General features: G+C 44.1%; 1 protein-coding gene across 2 annotated transcripts in view; it reads left to right on the top strand.

The window, feature by feature from the left end:
* Positions 1-23,082, top strand: part of GRIN2A (glutamate ionotropic receptor NMDA type subunit 2A) — a 379,488-nt gene that overhangs the window by 319,180 nt on the left and 37,226 nt on the right. For both annotated transcript variants that reach the window (XM_036827160.1, XM_036827162.1), the window contains one exon: positions 11,865-12,052. In XM_036827160.1, coding sequence (XP_036683055.1) covers positions 11,865-12,052 — 188 coding nt within the window. The remainder of the gene's footprint in view (positions 1-11,864; positions 12,053-23,082) is intronic.

Raw genomic sequence — 23,082 nt, 5'->3', positions numbered from 1 at the left:
CTCCGGGGTCTGTGGGGGAGGCCTCACCGCCCAGCGCTCCACCCGAGTATGCGCTGTGGGGAGTGACCTTGTAGTGCACCCCAATGCCCAGTGCACATGAATGCGGTACGGGCTCTTGGGTGTAGACCACCACCATTGGGCAGTGCGATTATCATGCTAGCCGGTGTCCATGCCTGCTTCCTAATCTCAGTTGCTTAGCTGTCCTCGCTCTGTGCCAGACGCTCTTATAAGCGCTTTGCCTATAATTCTTCATTTAATCTTCACAACCGCCCCGTGAGGGTTGGTACATCCAGCATCTCCACTGTGTACACAGAGGAACTATTGTCGGGGGTGGGGGAGAAATTTTACTCGACTCTTCTAGCTTTTTCCTGGCTGGTTGAAGAATTAAATTGACAGGAGATAGATTAACAGGAGAAAGGCAAACAAAACTTTAATAACATATATACATGGGAGAGACCCAGGAGAACTGGGTAACTTACCAAAATGGCCCAAGCCTCACCTTAAATACCATCTTCAGCTAAAGACAAAAGAGGATGTTGGGGGTGGGAGTTTGGGACTTCAAAGGGGAGGAAGGCTGTTCACATGGAGATGGAAGAGCAAATGCTTGGTAAACAAATGTTTGCTGGGCCAGCAGAGACAGTGGGACACAGATGTCTGATCTCCAGGCCCTGCCTGGTTTCCCCCAACACACTTAGCCTGTATTCTTTGTAGACATCTCTGGTGGTAGCTATTCTGGGAACAGACCCTTCATCTAAGTTCTTTAGGCAGGTAAGGAGGAGGTAAAAAGAAAGGCTTCCTGAGTCTTCGTTTCTTAAAAATAATCAGCCTAACTTAGTCCTCATGCCAAAGAGACACAGTTTAGGATGGCACATTTGGCTCCCCTGCACCGTCATGCAGAGGTTAAGTCCCTTGCCAGGCAAGTGCTTGTAAGCTTCAGAGCTGGGATTTGAACTGGCTGTAGCATTTATGCCCTTAACCACTATGCTGCATTGCTTCTCATTAAAAAATATATTCTCATGGTAAAAAATGCAGATAAATAAGCATCCATTTGACCACATCCCAATCCCAAATCACCCCCACCCCCACCAGGTAAGCACTGTTACCTGTCTGATATACGTGCCGTTTCTCCTAGACCTTTGTTAGATGCATTTGCATATATTTATATGTTCACACATAATTATAAAATTTTGTTCTGTGGGATGCTATCAAACTCTGTGCAGTAAGGCACAGTTTGGTTTTCAATTAATAATGTGTTTTTTTTTCAAGTGAAATTAAATTTATTTTGAGCTAAATTGTGAGATGTAGCAAAAGCAGTGCCTACCGTGAAATTTATGCCATCAACCAAATACACTGGTAAAAAAATAGGTGGGTAAACAATAATGCAAGCATCTACCTTAGGAAAAAATAATAAGAAGAGGATATAACCACAAAGTAAGCAGAATAAAATTATAAAAATCAGAAACGAAATTAATGTAATTGTGGAGAATTGAAGGAGAAAAAAAATTTTAAGCTAGTTCTATGAGATTTTTTTTTTTTTTTGGCTGCATTGGGTCTTCGTTGCTGCACATGGGCTTTCTCTAGTTGCAGCGAGCGGAGGCTACTCTTCGTTGTGGTGCACGGGCTTCTCACTGTGGTGGCTTCTCTTGTTGCAGAGCACGGGCTCTAGGTGCGCGGACTTCAGTAGTTGTGGCACACGGGCTTAGTTGCTCCGCGGCACGTGGGATCTTCCCGGACCAGGGCTTGAAACTGTGTCCCCTGCATTGGCAGGCGGATTCCTTTTTTTTTTTTTTTCACACACACTGTATTTTATTTTTACAAGAGATAAATAGACTGACACCGAGCATTGTACATGGATGACCACAACAAAAGCAACAATGACTGCAATTACCAAACACGAAACACACTCATACTATGTCATAATATTGACATTCAGTCCAGTAATCCTCCACTGTAACAGCTCCTTTACTTTGCAGTGAAAATTAATTTGTATATTTTTTGCCTCTGAGTCCTTGTGGGATTTTTTTTTTTATTCAAACAGAAAGTCACAAAAATTATAATCATCCTCATCAGTTCACTCAGTCCCATGTAATTAATTTTTTTTTCATCTTGATCTTTTGTTAGCACTTTTATGAATTCATGCTATCAAACTCTGTGCAGTAAGGCACAGTTTGGTTTTCAATTAATAATGTGTTTTGAAGCGCCTTCCATATCTGTAGGTGTCTTTTGCCTTCATTCTCTTTGACGGCTGGAAAGAATTCCATGGTTTGCATACATCACAGTTTATTAGACTGTTTCCCTCCGGGGAGCTCTTGGTAATATGGGCACGTTAAAACTCCATGATGAGTCCTCTATGCACTTCTGCAAGTAATTCTCTAGGAATGATCTCGAAAAGTAGAATTTCTGGGTCAGAGTATTTATACCTTCTAGAAGAGGTTAGTCTTATTCAACTGATGGATTGATTGATTAATTGACTTATTTTCTGAGTGACCCCATGGTGCAGAGCATCAACTTTGGATTGAGAAATACCTAGCTTCATATTCTGACTCTGATAATTACCAACTGTGTGACCTTTGGCAAATTGAATAACCTCTCTGAGACTGTTTCCCACATCTTTCAAATCCTGTCTCCCAGATTCCTTTGAGAATTAAATGAATTGACTTAGGGAAAGTAGCCGGCACTGTATTAGACACATAATAGGGTTTCATTAAATATTGATTGTTTTCCCAGTCTCTCTCTCACTTTCGTATATTTTCTGGCCTTTGAGAGGCCCTGTCTTTCAGTCCTAGTGTGTGGCAAGTTTAGCAGGATCATTGTCACTGCCAGTAGTGTGCTGTGATGCTTAAAAGCCAGCATCCTGGATCCGAATTCCCTCTCTGCTAACGTTCAGCTGTGGGACCTTAGACAAGTTAACTAACTTCTTAGATCTCGTTTTTTTTGTTTATAAAATGATGGTAAGTATGATTCCTTCACTTAGGAAACATAACTTAGGAACTTGCACTTAGAACTGTTGTAAGGATTAAATGAGATATGCAGGCAAAGAGCAGTGGCTGGCACATAGTAAACATTCAGGAAAAGTCTGAACAAAGAAAACATTCTCTATAACATGAGCATTTTTTATAATATGCTGTGCACCATGGAATAACTGCAGTAGAATGTTTACTCTGATCCCAACCCTTGAAGAGTATCTACTAAGAAACTCTATAAAAGATTTACACGTCAGCAGGAATCAATACTTTTCCTATGGCAGAACATGAGTGGTAACATGAAGAAAGAATAATAGCATTTGCATAGTGCTTTATAATTCATCAAGCAAATTTATAGCCGTTCTTCCTTCAACCAGAGTACAACCACATGGGAGAGATTGTTTCGTTCTGGTCAGATGGGGAAATCAAGGCTTAGATATGTGCACAGACTTACCCAAAACCCCACAGGAGTGCTCTCTGACCCCACATCCCACCTGAGGACATGCGCTCAGATTTGGGAAGCCCTGCAGCAGTGCCTCGAGGATGCATTGCTTTGGCAGGTGGTAGACAGGTCTGGAAGCACTGACTCTGAGGAACACCCGGGGCTGACACCTCCAGGCTTCGGTTTTCTCTTCTGAAAAATTAAAAGATTGCATTACATGGTCTATCAACAACTTGGACAAGGTTAGTTTGTTAAATTCCATGTTAAATTCAACAGTAACGAAGAGGGGATTTTCTGTATCATTTTAACCTTTTCCTGTTGTGTGGTTGTTAGTCAGTAGGCAAACTGTATGTTTGTATTGTGTTTGCCCTTGTTTCCTTTCCTTCCTTCCTTCCTTCTCTCCCTCTTTCCCTCCTTCCCTCCTTCCTTCCCTCCCTCCCTCCTTCCTTCCCTCCTTCCTTCCTTCCCTCCTTCCTTCCTTCCCTCCTTCCCTCCTTCCTTCCCTCCCTCCTTCTTTCCTTCCTTCTTCCCTCTCTCTCTTTCTCCATCTCTCTGCCTCCCTCTCCCTCTCTCTTGTCTCCTAGTCTCTCCCTGTAAGTCCATCTCCCTGTCTTCATTCTCTCCCTCTCTGTCTTAACCTCTTTCTCCTTCTCTGTCTCTTTCCCTCACTCTCTCTTTCCTGTTCTTTCCTTTCTCTCTCTCTCACTGTCTTCCCATTTTCCTTGGGGCCTGCTTCCATCTGTATTTTTCCCTCCCTCGTTTCCTCCCTCCTTCTCCGCCTCTCTCTGTCTCGGTCTTAACGATACTGCACAGAATTTTCTCAGTTAAAAAATAAATATTCACCATCCATCTTTTTTACCCAATTCACAGTGAATATTACTGGAAGAATTAAACAACACAAATTAAACTGACAACAGCAAAAAGCACACAGAGTGAAATTTGTTATTGACTACAAAGCCATAGACAACTTGAATCTTCTTGGCCAATTTTGCCTCTCTGAACAATTTTGACCCAGAAGAATTGGACTTGGTGGCAACCATACCCACAAAAGAAAACTCAAAATGGCAGAAGTTATAAATTAGTAAAATTTATTATGGTCCAAATGCTGATCAATGAATCAAATCCTTATAAAATTTCAACACAAAAGAATTGATCCCAGTGAAAGTAGTTTCCAGAAAAATTGGAAACAATTCAACTATGCTATGTGAGACATTGATCTAGGTATTAAATTAATGTAACAGACTTTGCTCTGAAAAATGCTTCCTTAGTGAAATTGCATCAGTGTTGATGTAATTCTGACTTTAAAGTTTGTATTCACGAACTCAGAGTCATAATGTGATTCTAGGCCATTTTCCTGAAGCCTGTTTTAGACCATCCCGTGCTGATGTCAGGTACAATCTCTGTATGTATTGAGTGTCTCCTGCCCAAGCAGGCACATTCAAAGGTATCCTCAGGGCTACCACTTCTTGGCCCATGAATGCCGTTCACCCACCCGTAGCCCTGTGTCTGGGCGCTTGATGATGATCTACACCGTCGCTTCTCCGCACAATGACGTCATCACTGCCCCAGCAACGTCCTGAACTTGCACCAGGGTGTGCAGTTTCCAAAACACCTTCACTCCCATTTCCATCCATCCAGTATCCAGCCCTGTGAACAAGCTATTATTCCCCCATCGTACAGATGAGAAGACCAAAGCTCGAAGAGGTCCCATGACTGGGTCTCGTTCATAGAGCTGGCAGAGGTGGACCTGAACCCCATCCACTGTTCCACAGTCGCCCAAACACGCTGACTGGCCTGAATTACTGGCTGACGTGCTCCTCTTCCTAGCAAGGCTTTGATGTGCCCTAAAAAAATACATTCAGTTCTCATCAAAGAGATTCTTTTTTTTTTAATTAATTAATTAATTTATTTATTTGTTTTTGGCTGTGCTGCGCGCGGGCTTTCTCTAGTTGCAGTGAGTGGGGGCTACTCTTCGTTGTGGTGCACGGACTTCTCATTGCGGTGGCTTCTCTTGTTGGGAGCATGGGCTCTAGGCACGTGGGCTTCAGTAGTTGTGGCACTCGGGCTTCAGTAGTTGTGGCTCACGGGCTCTAGAGCGCAGGCTCAGTAGTTGTGGCAAACGGGATTAGTTGCTCCGCGGCATGTAGGGTCTTCCCAGACCAAGGCTCGAACCCGTGTCCCCTGCATTGGCAGGTGGATTCTTAACCACTGCGCCACCAGGGAAGTCCCCAAAGAGATTCTTAATTCTCAGTAATGCTTTAGACTAGACCTCCAAAACAGACACACATAACACACACACACACACACACACTGGTTTCATTAATTCATCAGAACAAGTCAGTGTCTAGTTAAAGAGTTCTTGAATGTTAATGAATGAATAATTAACTTTAACTGTATAATTAGCCTTTAAATGTGCTGAGACCCCCAGAGAGCATCTGAGAACATGCATAAGGAGATGATGAGCTAAAACCGGAAACTTTTGATTAGGAAATGTCAAGCCACTTGACAATACAAGTCCCTTTCCCCAAAGGGGCCATGCCTTGACTGGGGGCCATGGTGTCCCCTTCTGTAGGGACAGTCAGCTTTGCCGGTAGACAGCCTTGGGGCCAGGAGTTAACATTCAGGCCATTGTGTAGGTACAGGAGAGACAGACGGAGGTAACAGGATCAGATCTACACGCTCCAGGAAGCTGCGGCAGCTCTTCAGAGCCGTCAGAGAATCTGGCAGGAAGCCGCTCGGTTAAAGTGGCATGGAGCGCACGTGACAGTCCTCCTTACTTTGCTCCTTTGCAATTTGCAGAGAGGAGGTCTTATTTCCCCCTGTCATTCTGAATTACTGTCATTTTTTATCATTTGCTTTCCTTGAGGGCTGTGGGTGACAGGGAGAGGGTGGCAGCACCCACACAGCCTCCGTGATGCCTGGGGTGGGGTGGGCACATCACACAGCCAGCCCAGCACGGCATGAATTTTCAGACTCCGGTTCTGTTCCAGCCCTTGCACTGGGGAGCCGAGATGTCGTTTCATTTGTCACAAATGTGTGGAGAAGTGCTCGCCCTTCTGTAGGGAGCAGAGGCAGAGAGGTGGGCTGGGTGGGGCCTCTGTCCCCATCACGGTTCTCAGACCGGACCTTTGAGCCTCACCCACCCAGTGGAAGAAGCACGGAGCCAGTGGCAGCCATGTGGCCTGGTAGGAGCTGGGAAGGCAGAGACACAGATGATCTCCCCTTGAAAAGCAGGAGGAGAAAGCACCAAGCAGAGAAGCATCGCTGTGTTCCCTCCGGGTGAGCCCTCAAGCTTCCCGCTGACGGCTCTGGGTTCTGAGGGGCTCTTCCCTCCAGCGCCAGCCTCTGATCTCTGTGTTGTTCCAAATCCAGCGCTGCCAATTACGCTGCAGCCTAAGATGTCACTCGGTCTCCCACCTTCGCAGCTCCAATCCCCCGAACGCTTTTGGTCTAAATTGGGCTTCAGGTGGCCTTTTTCTCTTTCTGACCCCCTACCCTCAACAAGAAGCTGTGGCCATCTATGCCTAAATGTCTCCCAGACATGTAGGGTAGGATGTGTTGAGGGCAAGAGATGTTTTCTGTGGAGGTGACTCCAGACCTTACACGGCTATGCATCTCCTGGGAAAGAGACAGATGAAACTGAACGACCCACCAAATCTTTTAAAACTGACGGCTCTTCTCTGATCCTTCCACTTTTTTTCATAACGCTGGGCTTCACGTAGAGCTGTAACCCCCAGTCTGAATCTCAAAGCAGTAGACAGAGCTGTTTCCATTTATTCCACAAGTCTTATGGGTAACATGGTCACAGTAGTTAGGTCTGTGGCCTTTGTCATCAGACTGTGTTAAGTCCAAATGCTGCTCTGACACTTACCTAAGCTGGGCAGCTGTGTCCCTTACTTTACCTCTCAGTGCCTCCGTTTCCTCATTCCGTGGGGACGGCAGTAGTGCATCCATCTTTGCTCAGTTAAAAGGAGTCAGTGAAATGAGATAATGCATATAAAGTATTCAGGACTGGATTTGTCCCACAGAATGCATAAAAGTTGTAAGCTCCTTTGCTGTAAAATCTGAATTCAATGGAACGCATCTGTGTGTCTTGAGCATCTGTTATGTGCCGGGCACTGCGCACACATCTCCTTATATAACATCACTTTATTCCCAACAGCCCTCGAAGGGCAGGTAACGTCTGCTCCACTTTGCAGCGAGAAGAATGAAGCTCAGAAATACAGGTGCCTTGTTCAAAGTCTTTGAACACAAAGCCCACTCTTGAGGATGTCAGTGAGTTTTACATCTTTTCTTTTCAGCAATGGGAACATTTTTCCTTCAGTGGGAAAGAGATCAAAGGCACAGGTCTTTGAGTCAGAGCAAGGAGAGCCCAGGGCCCTCGCTCCCTCCACCTCCCCCGCCCACCGGGAGCCACCGTGCCGGCCACTTCAGTAGCTGCCGGCCACGTGTGGCCATTTACACCAGAATCTAAATTAATGAAATGAAATAAAATTAAAAACTCAGGTTCTCAGTTGACCTAATCACATGTTAAGTGCTCAATAGCCATAGCACAGATATGGAGTATTTCCATCATTGTAGAAAGTTCTCCTAGACAATCCTGCCAAAGAGGGTTTGTGTACAGAGTTTGGAAATACTGCCGATGAGCTTCAGGCTGCCTCAGCCGCTCAGAACCCCACCTGCTCATAGACAACACAGGAGAAAAATAATAATAATAATAAATTTCCCTACTGGGCATTTGTGAGGCCCCGGTGGGACAATGTATGTAAAATGCTGTGCACTTTTGTCAAGCGTTGTGCAAACAGTGGCCTTGTCTATCAGACGGAGCTGTGTAAGCCCCAGGATGTTTTTAAACATGCAGGTATCTGTGGCCATTGCAGTTAGACCCCAGCTCTCTAGAATCATCAGTGGGGGACAGAAATCAAAGTCCGCATGGCCCTGTGGTTTCCTTCATGTGTTGTCCTCACTTGGGTTCTGACGTGGCCCTGAGACCACAGAGAGTCTCCATGGCCAGACCGCTCTAAGAGCATGGCCGCCAGCCCACCCAGACATGCCAGCGTGTGGTTGCTTTGCTCAGAATTAACTATGTCTTTTGCAGCTGTCCTCCCTCTGACTTGATGGCATCTTGCATTTGCAAACTTTGTTTTCCGAGAAAACTTCCCTTTTTCTTTGGGCTCATCCGGCTGTTTTTTGCTCAGCTGAAGATTTGTCATGAAATATGGTAATGATTTGCAGAAATCTGTGCCTGTCCATAAAATATGAATTTAAACTGCTGTTGGGCAACTCTCGTATGAGTGCCAGGTACAGTTTTAGATTTCCATTGCAGAAATGCATCAGTGTGTGGTGGGTTAACAGGATTGGGAGGACTTCCACCCCATGAATACCAACAGATGGCCTTAACATTTGAATGTACCTGTATGCACCTGTGTGTGTATTTGTGTTTGTTTTTTGAGGAATTGAAAGAAGAGAGTTGCAGGAGTCTTAGAAAGTGTTAATAAAACCCAGGTTCTCACCATCTCCATGGCAACATGAAGTATTGAGGTGGCAAGTACCCCAGCTTCATTAAGAGTACACATGCTGTCCATTTGTCCTGAAGTCCTCAGGGTACACGTGTTATCCAGAGTCTCACTTTCCCTCTTGAGACTGACAGAAGGTGACTCTTGGCTTGCAGAACTGTAGAATGCCACAGTTCAGAAGGACCGCATTGACAACCTCATGTCACAGATGAGAAACCAGCAGTGCAAAAGAAGGAAGTGACTTTCCGAGGTGGCGCCATCGTAGATGTAAATGTAGACTAGAACTCAGATCCCTTCCACCTGCTCCTCCACTGCTTCTGTCACACGCCGTACGGCCATCATACACAAACCAGCCTTTAAAAACTCCCCAACCTGTATTTCCATGGATCTCAGCATTGCTGGCTGTCCAGAAAGCATGTTTGCTCTTGGTTCGACAGCTCTGTTTGCCACTTCTGTTGACAATGCCCAGTTTTTCCCCCTCTTCCACTTGGATGATCTGATCCCCTTTTAATACTCTCAGAGTATAAAACCAAGTCTCCAACCCTACAGCCCTGAGACGAAAGCTTCAGAGTCTTTCTGTTGGTGAGACAAGCCTTGGAGTCTTGCCTCATCTCTAACCATTACAGAAACAAAAAATTAAAATGAAGAACACAGCTGTAAACCTTCCAAATAGTTTTGTTCTCATAGGGAGTCCTTCAGCAGCTGTCTTTGGAAGGATGCAGCATTTTACATCCTCTTCCTGCCACTTTTATTTTATTTTATTTTATTTTATTTTTGCTTCACTGTTTTATGTCTTCTTGTTAGGGAGTGAAGGGCAGTAAAGTTGAAAAAGTGTCAGGAAGTTGAGTACTCTCCCATTTAGTTTCCTACCTACGTTAGAGTTGAGATATCCATACCCTGTATTCAAGGTTGATCATTTCAGCCTTGTTAAATAACTTTAAAAATTGGAAACAACATACATGCCCACCAGTAAGGATGCAGGTCGTGAATTAGGCACAGCCGTGCCTTTGAGGGGATTACTGGATGCTTGCCTTTTGGAGGGTGCTGAATGGAGGGGCAAGCAGGACCTCTGAGGTGACGGTCTTGTTCTCTACCTCAATCTGCGTGGTGATTTCAAGGATGTACACACATGTAAAGATTTATCTAGTGCTTTATTTCATATAAGGTATACCTCAATAAAAATAAATGTACCAAAAAATTAAAAAGAGTGCTCTGTTTACTGACATAGAAATACACTCACTATGTGTGGGGTTAAACGAGAAAAGAAAGCCATTGGTGAAATGGTTTGCGTGGTGTAATTATATTTGGAGAGTTGAAACAGGGTTGGCAAACTATGTCCCATGGGCCAACCTGTTGTTTGTAAATAACCTTTTATTGGAACAGAGTTGAATTCATTCATTTATGTGTTATCTATGGCTGCTTTCATGCTGTGTGTTCATTTCCTAGGGCTGTCATAACAAAGCATGACAAACTGAGAAGCTTAAACAATAGGAATTTTTTGTCTCATACTTCCGGAGGCTGGAACGCCGAGATCAAGGTGTCAGCAGGGCTGTGCTGCCTCTGAAGGCACTTGGGAAGGATCTGTCCGGGCCTCTCTCCTGGCTTCCGGTAGTTCCGAGTCTTTTGGCAGCATAACTCCAACCTTCACCTGGCGTTCTCCCTGTGTGCATGTCTGTGTCCAAATTTCCCCTTTTTATAAGGACGCCGGTCATATTGGATTAGGAGCCGACCCTGCTCCATGACCTCATCTTAACTAATTACATCTGCAATGACCCCATCTCCAAATAAGGTCATATTTGGAGGTACTGGGGGGTTAGGACTTCAACATATGAATTTTGAGGAAACACAGTTCAGCTTCATACTACAATAGAAAGCTGAGTAGTTGCACCAGAGACCAAGCCTAAACTATTTATCTTGCCTTTATAGAAAAAGTTACCAACCCCTGTTTTTTTTTGTTTTTTTAAATTTTTTGTTTATTATTTATTTATTATTTTTATTTTTGGCTGTGTTGGGTCTTCGTTTCTGTGCGAGGGCTTTCTCCAGTTGCGGCAAGTGGGGGCCACTCTTCATCGCGGCGTGCGGGCCTCTCACTGTCGTGGCCTCTCTTGTTGCGGAGCACAGGCTCCAGACGCGCAGGCTCAGTAGTTGTGGCTCACGGGCCCAGTTGCTCCGCGGCATGTGGGATCTTCCCAGACCAGGGCTCGAACCCGTGTCCCCTGCATTGGCAGGCAGATTCTCAACCACTGCGCCACCAGGGAAGCCCACCAACCCCTGTTTTAAAAGGGGTGTGTGTGTGTGTGTGTGTGTGTGTGTGTGTGTGTGTGTGTGTATACACATGCATATAAAATTTGGAAAGTTGTTCACAAATTTGTTAACAGAGGTTGCCTCTGAGTTATGGAATTATAGGCAATTTTAATTTTAATTGTATTCTTAATATTTTCTGCATTATTTGGGTTTCTAAAAATTATTATGTAATATTTTTTATAATATAAATGAAACATGTTTCATAAACATGTTTCTTTGGGCAGGAAGAGACATTCCTATTTAGTCTCTCTCCCCTTCCTGCGCGAAACCATCAGATTCCCTTGTCCCTTAATGGTTTATTTTGTTCTAATGCAAACCTTTCTAAATAGACCACTGTTCTTCACTGTTGGGAGTGCTAAGGGCAAAAACTTGCCAACCAGCAAATTCAACTGTTTACTCACTTGGGCATAAGGATTCTTCATGTCTTTATTTAACTGCCTCTTGTAACTTCGAGAGAAAATGTTCTGGCTTTTATCTCCTCATTAAAAATAGATCCTTTTATGATGATGGGATGGAGCAGTCATGAATCATCGTCTCCCGTGTGAAAGAAAGTGTGTGATGCTGGATCAGGCCTTAGGAGCTGGGCCCTGAGACGGTACCTCGCCTTCCCCATGACTCCCTGGTTTCTTGTCATTGCAGGAAACTGGACGCTTTCATCTATGATGCTGCGGTCTTGAATTACAAGGCTGGGAGGGATGAAGGCTGCAAGCTGGTGACCATCGGGAGTGGGTACATCTTTGCCACCACTGGTTATGGAATTGCCCTCCAGAAAGGCTCCCCTTGGAAGAGGCAGATTGACCTGGCCCTGCTCCAGTTTGTGGGTGATGGTAAGACCTTGGTTGACCCCCTACTTCTGAGGGACTTGAGACCCTCACACTCTCTGTTTTCTAACTGGCTTTCCCGTAGATCTTTGGGTGATGAGTTTGCTCACTAAAAGTATTTATTGAGTGCTGATCACATGATACCGCGATTCTTTAGTTTGCTCGTAATGGAAACCAATTACAGACAACTCAGTAAATTAAAAGGAGTTTATTTTAAGGATGCAAAAGTGTCTATCTCAGTGAATTTAAGAAAGAGTTGAGCAAATAGGTTCAGAGGAAAAAAACAGGAACCAGGGCAGTCCTGGGGCCTCAACAGCAGGAATTCATAGGTCCTCTCTGCAGAGCAGTGGTTCTCAGTGCGGGGCAGGGATTTTGCCCCCCAGGGGATATTTGGCTGTGTCTGGAGATATTTTTGATTGTCATGACAGGGAGGCTATTTGATACCGGCATCCGTGGGTAGAGGCCAGGGGTGAGGGATGCTGGCAAACATGCTACAATGCCCAGGACAGCCCCCCACATCTCAAAACACAGAATTATCTGACCCCAAACATTAATAGTATCAGGGTTAAAAAAACTCTGCTCTAGAGCAGTGACATTATGTAACAAGGCTACAATAAGTCCCAATCTCTATTTGCCAAATTCTAAATTTCAAATTCCAGAGGAAGGATTCCTGATGCATTTTGGGTCAAGCACTCTTTCTTGGACCCATCAGGAGTGAATAAGGGGTGGGGTTACATTGTACTAACACAACAGCTCCAACTGTTATCCTATGGAGGAATGAAGGCGAGGCAATCTCTATAAAGGGAGCAGTGAGCAGAAATCCCATGGGTTTCCACTAGAGTCCACCTCTTGGCTGCCTATCATGCAAAAAAAGACTGTTTCCACCCTCACGGGGCTTACAGTCTAATGGGATGATGGTACTTCTCTACTCATAGCTGGTGATCTCACCGCAGCCCATTGTTCCCTAGCATGCTTTTTAGAATCCTCTCATGGCTCACATGGCATGCTAGTTACCCTTGGACTTGCCAAAACTGAGACGGGAAAAGCAAAGGCAGCAGAGATGGCAGGTGAACCCTTAAAACTTGAGTAAGTGTGAGTAGGCAACAAAAGCTCAGGGCATAGGGCAGAAGCTGCCTTCAAGAACGGTGGAAGCTATATTCGGAGATGGTGCCAGGACAGGCTACGCCTGTCTAGAGCTGGTAGAGGACAGTCTGGCAACCACCATGGCCAAATACGGTATTGAAAGGGGCAGAGGTTAGTGCCTGTGGTTGGTGTGAATTTGAACAAAGTGCATAATGCCTTACAGTCTCTACTCCCAGAATTAAACCCTGGATTCTCACAGTGCCATCAGGAAATCTAAGTGTGTTTTATATTTCACTCCCAAATGAAAGCATCTGATTCTTTGAATTCCCTATAGGGCATTTGTACCTTCCTCAGATCAAGAGCCATGTTCTGTGCTGTGTCCTAGTGATTTGTGGCTGTGTTGCTCAGCTGTAGCTGTGAAATCTTGGCGGCACGCGACAGTAGCATTTGTTTTGCTCGTGGGAGCACAGGTTGAGTGGAAGAGCTCTGCCTCAGGCCGCGGTGGCTCTCCTGATGCTGCAAGACCATGGGTCATCTCTGTGGTCTCTGTGCCACCTATGTTTATTCTGGGTCTCAGGCTGAAGGGGCAGCACCTACCTGGGAAAAGCTCTTCCCTTGGCTCTGATGGAGGCAAAGGAAAAAACACCTACCTGCACGTGCACATTTCAAGTCTCTGCTTTGTCAGATCCACGTCGGCTAACACCCTTCTGTCCAAAGTAAGTCCTATGGCCAAGCCCAAAGTATACTCTGGAGGTATACTCTGCCTTCTGTGGGAGGAGTTTGGGAGTTAGACGACAAGGCATGTGGACACAGAGAGGAGTGAAGCACCCCTCCACCACAGTGCTTGACTAAGCATCTCCACGTGGGGTGCAGTTCTCGGCAAACGAGAGTCTTGTTTCCAGCAGTAAACACTACAGAATCTTGAACATGACAGGTAACTGGTCAATGAAGGATTGAATGGATAAGTACATGCATGGATGAATGGTTGGTGTCAGGATGCATTTCATTTGACAGGAAACTTTTAAATATGATGGGTAGCTGTCAAATAAGTCAGTTCTAACTCTACTCCTACCTACCACTGCTGTCACTCTTGCAGCATCTATTATGAAATAGCAACATATTTGGGGAATAGAATATGCCAGTCACCATACCGGATGCATTACATGTGTTCTTTAATTTAATATTCTTTAACAACTTTATAAAGTTAAATATTGCTTATACTCATTTTACCGAGGAGGAAACTTCAGCTCAGCGGGCTTGTGAGTCCCCTAGTGAGTAAGTGGCAGTCTCTACTTAAGGGGCCTTACTCTGGATGGGGGTCAATCCTGTAAGACTCTTGTTTCATTCAGTTCTCTAGGATGTCTATCAAAGTTGGCTAATCAGATGCTTGAGACATATAGATACTTTAGGAAGAAGTAATTTAGTGTATGTGTGAACAATATCTATTGTCCCATTTACAAATGCTTCTGTGAAAGGGGTAATTACTCATCTTCAACTGAATGCAGAAATATTTACCTGATAAGGTTGTCATGAAGACAAAATGAGAGGTTCTATGTAAAGAGCTAGCTAGGTACAGCCACCTGGAAATAGAAGTGGTTCAATAAATGCTGGCTGTGACCATCATCGCCCCCAGTGCCATCAGCACCATCATCACCCTCCTCCCCCTCCTCCTCCTCATCGTTGTTGACCATCCACAAATCCAGTATTCAACACAGCCTGTTTAGTGTCGTGGTTTTGATAATACGGTCAAGTTAGCATCATGGAAATGTGGTGCTGAACAGAAAATGTCCTCTTTGTGGCAAATAAAAAAAAATAAAAAGTAAAGGCATCCAGATAAGCCAAAGATGTGTTCTTTGTACGAGCAGAGCATCTAGATTCTTAGAGATATTTTCTGTCCCGACTCGTGGCTTTCCTGGTCAGACTCTCTGGGATGGGAAATGTGTCTTCACAGCTTCATCTTTAGAGACCACCTGGGGGCAAAGACATTGGAGAGAAAATGACGTTGCTCCAGGGGGCGTCTTAAGATAATCTTCGCCGAAAGCCATGTCCAGTTCTGAATGTCTCTCTAGGAGTAAATACATGAATTAACACATCTGCATAAATATTTCACTTACGCAGCTTCAGCAGGATTAATTATGCTTTGAAATTAGACCTGGAAAGAGCACAGTGCTGAGCGGTCCCCAATTATTATTCATCCTCTGGAATGGAGTGTTTATCTCTTGTTATAGAGTAGCTTCGGTGGACGATTACAAGTCTAATGAGTGTGAAAAGTATAAAAAATTTTCCTAATGAGCTGTGTAAATATAACCTTTGAATGGAGTGTTTGGTTATTGTGGAAACCTCTTATATGAAACCTGCCAGGCATTTCCCTAGGAAACGGGCTACTGATCTCCCTTAAGAGACGCACAGGATCCCAGTAAGACCTTTCCTTCCTTTTCCTGTCTAACTGTCGTGTTCTTTCTGAAACGGTGGAGTGCACCATGGGGACACTCAAAGGTACTTTTCAGCATTGATCATCAATACCCAACGTTTACTGAGAAACACACATTCTCAGGCACTGATGTTCCAAGAAGGCGATCTCATGGCCTTTTCCTTCTTTCTTTCAAGGATCTTACAGTCCAGTTGGTTGCCAATGTATGAAACTAAAATATCTAATCTCAAAGTATAAACATATTTGTAATAATGCATATATATATATGAGTTAATATATACTATATATGTGTTTATATATATACATACATATATATACTCTTTGGTATCTTGGGTAGGTGAGAGAATGCTCAAGGAGAAATATGAGATATATCAGTTTTTTTTTAATGGAAGAATGAAAAGACAGAATAAGTCATAAAACAAGTAAGATCTAGACAAAGATTAGAATAGGCCAGAGTTCACAAAGCCCCATTCATTAACTTATCCAGCAACCAGCAAGTAGCTAGTGGGTCCCTGTTATCACCCTGGCACCTAAAAGTTGACAGCTGAGTGAGAACATAAAGAATGAATAAGTCTGGGACCTAAAAAAAATGGCATTTCTGGTTTCAAAGGGGAGGTTGAACAGGAGATCTCTTAGGCCCCAGCAATCTCACAGATTTCGTAATTTTTTTATGTGATTCTGGAATTTGAAGAGTCAGAAGGAAGATCATAGAGGTTAAAGCACTTTCGATGTATAGAGGCCAACAAAAAGATATTAGGGAGAACAAGATGATATAATAATATTATTCAGAAGCAAGTGATGCTGAGAAAATAGAAGGAAACCATTGATTTTTTAAAATTTATTTATTTTTGGCTGCATTGGGTCTTTGTTGCTGCACACAGGCTTTCTCTAGTTGCAGCGAGCGGGGGCTACTCTTTGTTGTGGTGCACCGGCTTCTCATTGCGGTGGCTTCTCTTGCTGTGGAGCACAGGCTCTAGGTGCACGGGCTTCAGTAATTGTGGCACACAGGCTCAGTAGCTGTGGCGCACGGGCTTAGTTGCTCTGGGGCATGTGGGATCTTCCCGGACCAGGGATCGAAGCCATGTCCCTTGCATTGGAAGGTGGATTCTTAACCACTGTGCCACCAGGGAAGCCCTATCATATACTTCTATAAATTATTTATATGGTGTATTCCATTGCACTTATGTTTAGGTATATATGATAGATATCATATGTAAATATTTGAAAGATGTGACACATGTATCTCTTGTATTCATATTGTATTCTAGGATAACCAACTCAACCTATTTTGCTGGGACTCTCCCAGTTTTAAAACTAGCTAGTGACCCCAATTATATCATATTTGGGCATATATGATAAATATCATATATGAAATATTTTCAAGATTCCATCTATATCATTTCAGTTGGATAGGTGCATTGGGTTCCCTTTGTCCCTTTTGTACTGCAACTTTGCAAGCAATCGCTTTAAAGACTCATTCAAATTGATAACAAATCAGAAAGGACCCCACCCTCTGCTCTTGTGTCAATAAGGAACCTTGCTGCAATAGACTCTAGAGCTTTGGAAAGCACCACGCCAGGATAAGATGCTCACAGGTCTTGGAGTGGGGGAGTGCTGGGGGGGTGGAGAATCCCACTCCCTGCTTCCGGGTGGGTCAGTGTTAATGTTCCTGATTCCTTTATTTGTTGGCGGCTCTTCCACTGAAGCTCACCGGATGGCTTTTGATGGTGAGAGACCCCGTGCTGCCAGCCAGAGTCGAGGGTGTTTGTGTGATTGCAGAAGTTCTTTGTGTAGCTAATCAGGATTCTCATAAGTTGCTCTGAGCCACGGGGTGGGTTGCTAATGTCCTCAGCACTGCCCTCGTCCGGCTCCCCAGCTTAATATTTTGGGCCAACGTCCGAGTCTCAGGGAGAGCTGGACACCCCTGCAGCCTGGGTGGTGAGGCACCCACGCTTCCACTCTGAGGATGGGCACATCTCTGCATGGCTTTTGCAGCCTGTCTTCTTAGGGCTGGCTTCGGAAAGGTGTGGCGTGTGGGTTGAGGGAATCACTGAAGGCCACCTCACTCCTAAATACTTTCCCTGCTCAGCTGCCTACAGTATCCGAAATTCCACCATTTGGCATTTTTTTCAGGTAAGCGTGGATTTTTCCATGCAACCCCCTTTAAAAATGGAGTCCCTTCTTCCATCTTCTCCTGAACCCATTTCCTACTCTGATATCTGACCCATCCTTCAGCCCATGTACCCCTCCATTTCCTTAAAGACTACGGCTCTAGATATGCTTATAAACTATAAACTCCTTTAGCTCCATGCTTATAGCATTCTTGTGGCATTTAGCAAACCAACACAAAAAAGGGGTGCAATGGAAGGTTCTGCGACTTCCTAGCTGCATGGCCGATCTGTTTCTCTGAGTGCCAGGTTCCTCATCTTTAAATTGGAGTTGTTTAAGGATTGAGTGTGAGAACAAACATAAAGAAACTAGTCCGGTGCTTGGCACACACTAGACGCCTACTCCCTGCTGGCCTCTCCACGTCCCCTGTCCCCTGCCGTGCCCCGCACCGTAAGTCCCTGGAGGGCACACGCTTTTGCGTCCATTCTTGTTGCCCTTTCGTTTCCCCTAGGACTCATTCCTGAGCTTCGCACATAGTAAGTGCTCAAATAAACCTCCGTGGATGAATGAATAAATGAGTGAATGGATTTGAAAACACCACAGATATACTTTTGGGGGGCTTATGTCATTAATTAAATATCTTCTCTGATGAAGGGGATGTTTTTTTCTTTGGGAAGGACAGCAGGTGTCTCTAGGGAAGAGACCCAAAGAGGCAATCACTAAATCACTGTCCGGTCTGACCCCCACATTCACTATAAGACAGGCAAGTTCTTCTGTTGTCTAATTTGTGTGCTATAGTAGGCAAATATCTCTGTTCTACTTTTTCTTTTTAACGCAATTTTTCTGGGAGAGATAATCAGCAAGATTATATATTCCCTGGCTTTTAGAACTGGAGTAGATCATAAATCGTTGGTGAGTTTGTGGTTTGTGATCAAGGAGGTGAATGAGAGAAGGAGTGTTTTCCTTAGCGTTTAGCAAACTATGACCACGTCTCCAATCCAGCCACTGCCTGTTTTTGAAAGTAAAGCTTTATGGAAACACAGCCACATATATTCATTCAGGTATTGTCTGTGGCTGCTTTCGCTACCATGGCAGAGTTGAGTTGTTGCAACAGAAGCTATAGGACCTGCAAAGCCCCAAATATTTACTATCTAGCCCTTTATAGAAAAAGTATGATGACCCTGGTCTTAGACTGTCTGGAGAAAGACAAGAAAGGCAGGGAAGACTTGAAATTGTAGGTTCTTCCGAGGGAAGGGAAAAGATTTAGATGGAAAAAGGCAGAAAGAAGGGGCAGATAGGAAAGAGGGGCAGTGAATATGAGGGGAAGAAAGGAAAGAAGAGCAGGAATAAAATGATAAAGGGATAAAGGAGAAAAGAATGGTCCAAAAGGAAGGACAAAGGAAGAGACAGGGAAAAAGAGGAGGAAGAGGAGAGATGAGAGGGCAAAGAAAGGCAGAATGGGGAGAGGAGAGACCAGAGAGAGAGGTGTGCTGGGACTAGTCAGGCAATATTCAGCCTGGGCACCTAGAGCAGGCTGGTTTGTTCATCTGAGCCATTCGCCATGTTGCAGATGACACTGAACAAGCCTGGCAGCCGTCCGCTACCCCTTCTCGGCTCCTTGGTGGAGCTGGGCACATACCCCTGGCTGACTCGCTCCTGCCTCGGAGAAGTCTAATCTGTCCCCCGCTGGCCTCCCCTGCCCTCAGTCCTTCATGACATAGGTCCCTGTGTCCTCAGATGACTCAGCAACACCCTATGTCAACCAGCAGCCTCGGACCATTTAAATAATGGTCAAAATAAGAATAAAATAAGAATGGGGGATCTGTGGGAGAGGAGGTGCTTGGAATCTGGGAGCTTACTTGGAGGGGGAAGAGACAGTTTTCCACGTCTCTAAATGGAAGTCATTCGAAGCTACCATTATCATTGTTATTTGTATGGACGTTTATAACGACAGGTAACACTTAACAGAGGGATAACCATGGGTCGTAAGATAATCTGTCTTTATATGTATTAATTTCATGCAGTCCTCATGGTGATTCAGTGACCTGAGCTACGATGACGACTCCCTGTCTACAGCTTGAGGAAGCTGAGTCACAGGAAGGTTAAGTAATGTGTCAAGCTAGTATGTGGCCAGTCTGACTTGGGCGAGCCGACTCCAGGGCCTTCGTTTGAACCATTATGCTGTATTGCTTCTCCTTTATCTGCTATAACCCTCCCAGACATCTCATAAGGCAGGCGTTACCACCTGGGAAGGGGCAAAGCTGTGATTTAAACACAGGTGGGTCAGCATCCAGCCTCTGTTCCTTCCTCTTTCACTGAAGGAACAGCATGGTTCTCCTGTAGGGGATACTGGGCAAAATAACTTGGCGACAGGGGTTGAGGGTGGGAGAGAAAGTGACCTACGTTTTCTCCATCTTTCCACGGAGAAGGAGACTTGTCCATGCCCCAGGCACTGGCACCATGGGGACAGGCTCAGCCTAATTTTTGAGATCATTCAACCCTGGCAGTTTGGGGAAAACTCAGGACCCAGAAGCAAGAGATGAGAAGGAATGAAACAAGGACAGGATGTAATTAAGAGGAGTCAGATGTTTGGCCCCGATACAGGCTTGCAGAGCAGCCTCTCCAGGTTCACAAAGACCGTCTTGGTTGCTGGTATTGCTTGCTCCCCACGGAGATTCTCGGAGCTGCATAATCCCCAGCATTTCAGAAAGTTATTGTTCCTTGCTAAACGTATTTTAATCAAATTGAGACTTCAGAGGTGGAAATCACAGTTTGGGCTGAGCAGGGCTACTCTGTAAATCACAAACTTTGTAATCAAGTTAGCAAAGGCCAGGGACCGTAGACAAAGCCCCCCAATTTATTCACACATTTGCTCATTCATTCATTCATTCTCCCTCTAGACTTTCATCAACAAAGAATAACTGAGCAGCTTCCAAGCTCCAGGTGGTGGGACATAAAAATGATTAAAGGCTTTTGCTCTGTTGCCTTCACAGTTACCTTACTTATAAAGATGCTTTTAGCACTTCTGTGTTCATCAGACTCACTGGGGGAGCCTGTTGAAAGTACAGATACCTAATTTTTCACCCCACAGGGCATTTTTACATCTTCTCTGGGTGATTCTAATACACGATAAGAACCACTCTTTAGAATAACAGTATTTAGCATTTAGAAGCCTCTTATTCTCTGATTAGCAAGTACTGGATATCAATGTCAGTGGCCAATAGACCCCACCCATTTGGAGTTTGTGAAGTTGGATGTTGGCCCTGTGTTTTATTCATCCTCCTTCTCTCAGGTCTCTTACTTGAGTTTCCATATCCAGAGACCTTGGTGATTGTGAAAACCCAAAGAAGAAATGGTGTGGAACTTGTGTCAGCCTGCACGCTGACCACAAAAAGGAACATAGGAGATACTGGGTTAGACTGTAAACAGAAGTAGTCAAATAGGCTTGAATGTTTCTCATTCAGAAAGGAACAAAATAGACATGAAAGTGTTTGTTGCTTCCAAAGATTTCATTGTCATGTATTGACCATAATAACAGCATTAAAAAAAAAAAAAGCAGGCAAGACTGAAAGACCCACATTTGGGCAGAAAATGAGCCAGTGTTTCTGTTGATTGAGTTAGATCCGGAACCAGGTTTGGATTGGATGGTTGTCCTGATTCCTGACACATGCAGATGTGGTCTCATTGGAAACCACCAGGGACATGTGGCCAGAAACCATTACTGATGAGTTGACTGAGTCTAATTTTTTCCTATGGATTTCATTAATGCTCCCACTCTATGTGGGTGACGTTTACATGCACCCAAACCTCATTTATACACAAAATAGCAGCTTTGATTATATATATATATATATATACCCAAAGGGGGTGATGATTAAAATGACCATTTTGATGCCCAGCAACTAAGTCACTTTGAGCTTCCTGTGACCTAAAAACTAAGTCCAGGGCAAACTACTCATTCGGAAATGAAATGTTTTCAAAGGAAGAAATGTGTCAATCCTAAGCGTAGAGTAGCAATAAAGGACTTAACTGCTTCTTCACTGGCCTGTGACCAGATGGTACCATAAAAATTAGACTTGTTTATCTCCCTCCCTCCTAATTTTAACTAGAGACATATTTGGAATAATAATGGAAGGGCACTTACTGAAGAAACAGATAAAATCCATAAATATCCTGGAGAGCCATTGACTCTCCCTTTCTTTTAAAGCTCCGAGGGTTTTCATCTGTGTAAGTTCACAGTGAATTTCCCGATAGGTCTCTTGAGATCCAGAGTTGCAGTGTTTATTATCAATCTGACAACAGGATTAGAACAAGGTCAACGAAGTCATCTTCCTCCTGACAAGCAGTGAATTGGTCAAACCAGGGAAAGTCAAATGCCGAGAGAACCATCAAAGGTGAAATAAGACATGAATGGTTTGCTGGTAAGTCAAACACTGATGTCACAGACCCTTATGTAGGATTTATGGGGCGGATAAACAATGACCTCAAGTCCCTCTCAGTCTACCTTTTTTTTAATAAATTTATTTATTTTTGGCTGCGTTGGATCTTTGTTGCTGCATGTGGGCTTTCACTAGTTGCGGCGAGCAGGGGCTACTCTTAATTGTGGTGCGCGGGCTTCTCATTGCAGTGGCTTCTCTTGTTGCAGAGCACAGGCTCTAGGCGCGTGGGCTTCAGTAGGTGTGGCACGCGGGCTCAGTAGTTGTGGTGCAATGGGCTTAGTTGCTCTGAGGCATGTGCGATCTTCCTGGACCAGGGATCGAAGCCGTGTCCCCTGCATTGTCAGGCAGATTCTTAACCACTGTGCCACCAGGGAAGTCCCAGTCTACATTTTTTTAAACACTTTAATTTGGAAAGGCAATATAATATACATATAAAATCACCCCAACCTACTACCTTAACATAATTGTTTTCAATTTATATATTACCTTCTGAACCTTGTTACTTACAGACACATTTCTTTAAATAATTATTGGTTATATATACTTTTATGTTCTACTGTTTTCATTTACCAGTATATTTTAAATATTTTTGCTTGGCGTTATATAATCTGGTCCTCACAATTATTTTAATTTTTGCCTAAAATACCATAATCATTATCAAGCCATAATTCATTACATTATTTTCCTAATGTTAAACACTTCATTTTTTTCCTAATGTAGATAATGCTGGAATGAACATCTTTCTGCCCATTGTTTTTCTCTTTTGAATTGTTTATTTGTAACCATCTCTTAGATGTAGATTTTGAAGGGTTAATGGCTGCAAACATCTCTAGGAGCCTCACTCTATAGTCTCATATTAATGCCCCAAAGGTTTGTCTCCTTTGAAAAGTGCTTCTAATAATGAATCAATGGACCAGTTTTACAATAGCCTAGCAGCATCGAGTGTTATCATTTGTTTTGATATTTTAGGAGGT

This window comes from Balaenoptera musculus, chromosome 15, assembly GCF_009873245.2.
Source record: "Balaenoptera musculus isolate JJ_BM4_2016_0621 chromosome 15, mBalMus1.pri.v3, whole genome shotgun sequence".
Classification (NCBI taxonomy): Eukaryota; Metazoa; Chordata; class Mammalia; order Artiodactyla; family Balaenopteridae; genus Balaenoptera; species Balaenoptera musculus.
The sequence above is the reverse complement of the archived record's forward strand: the minus strand, read 5'-3'. Positions and strand labels throughout refer to the sequence as shown.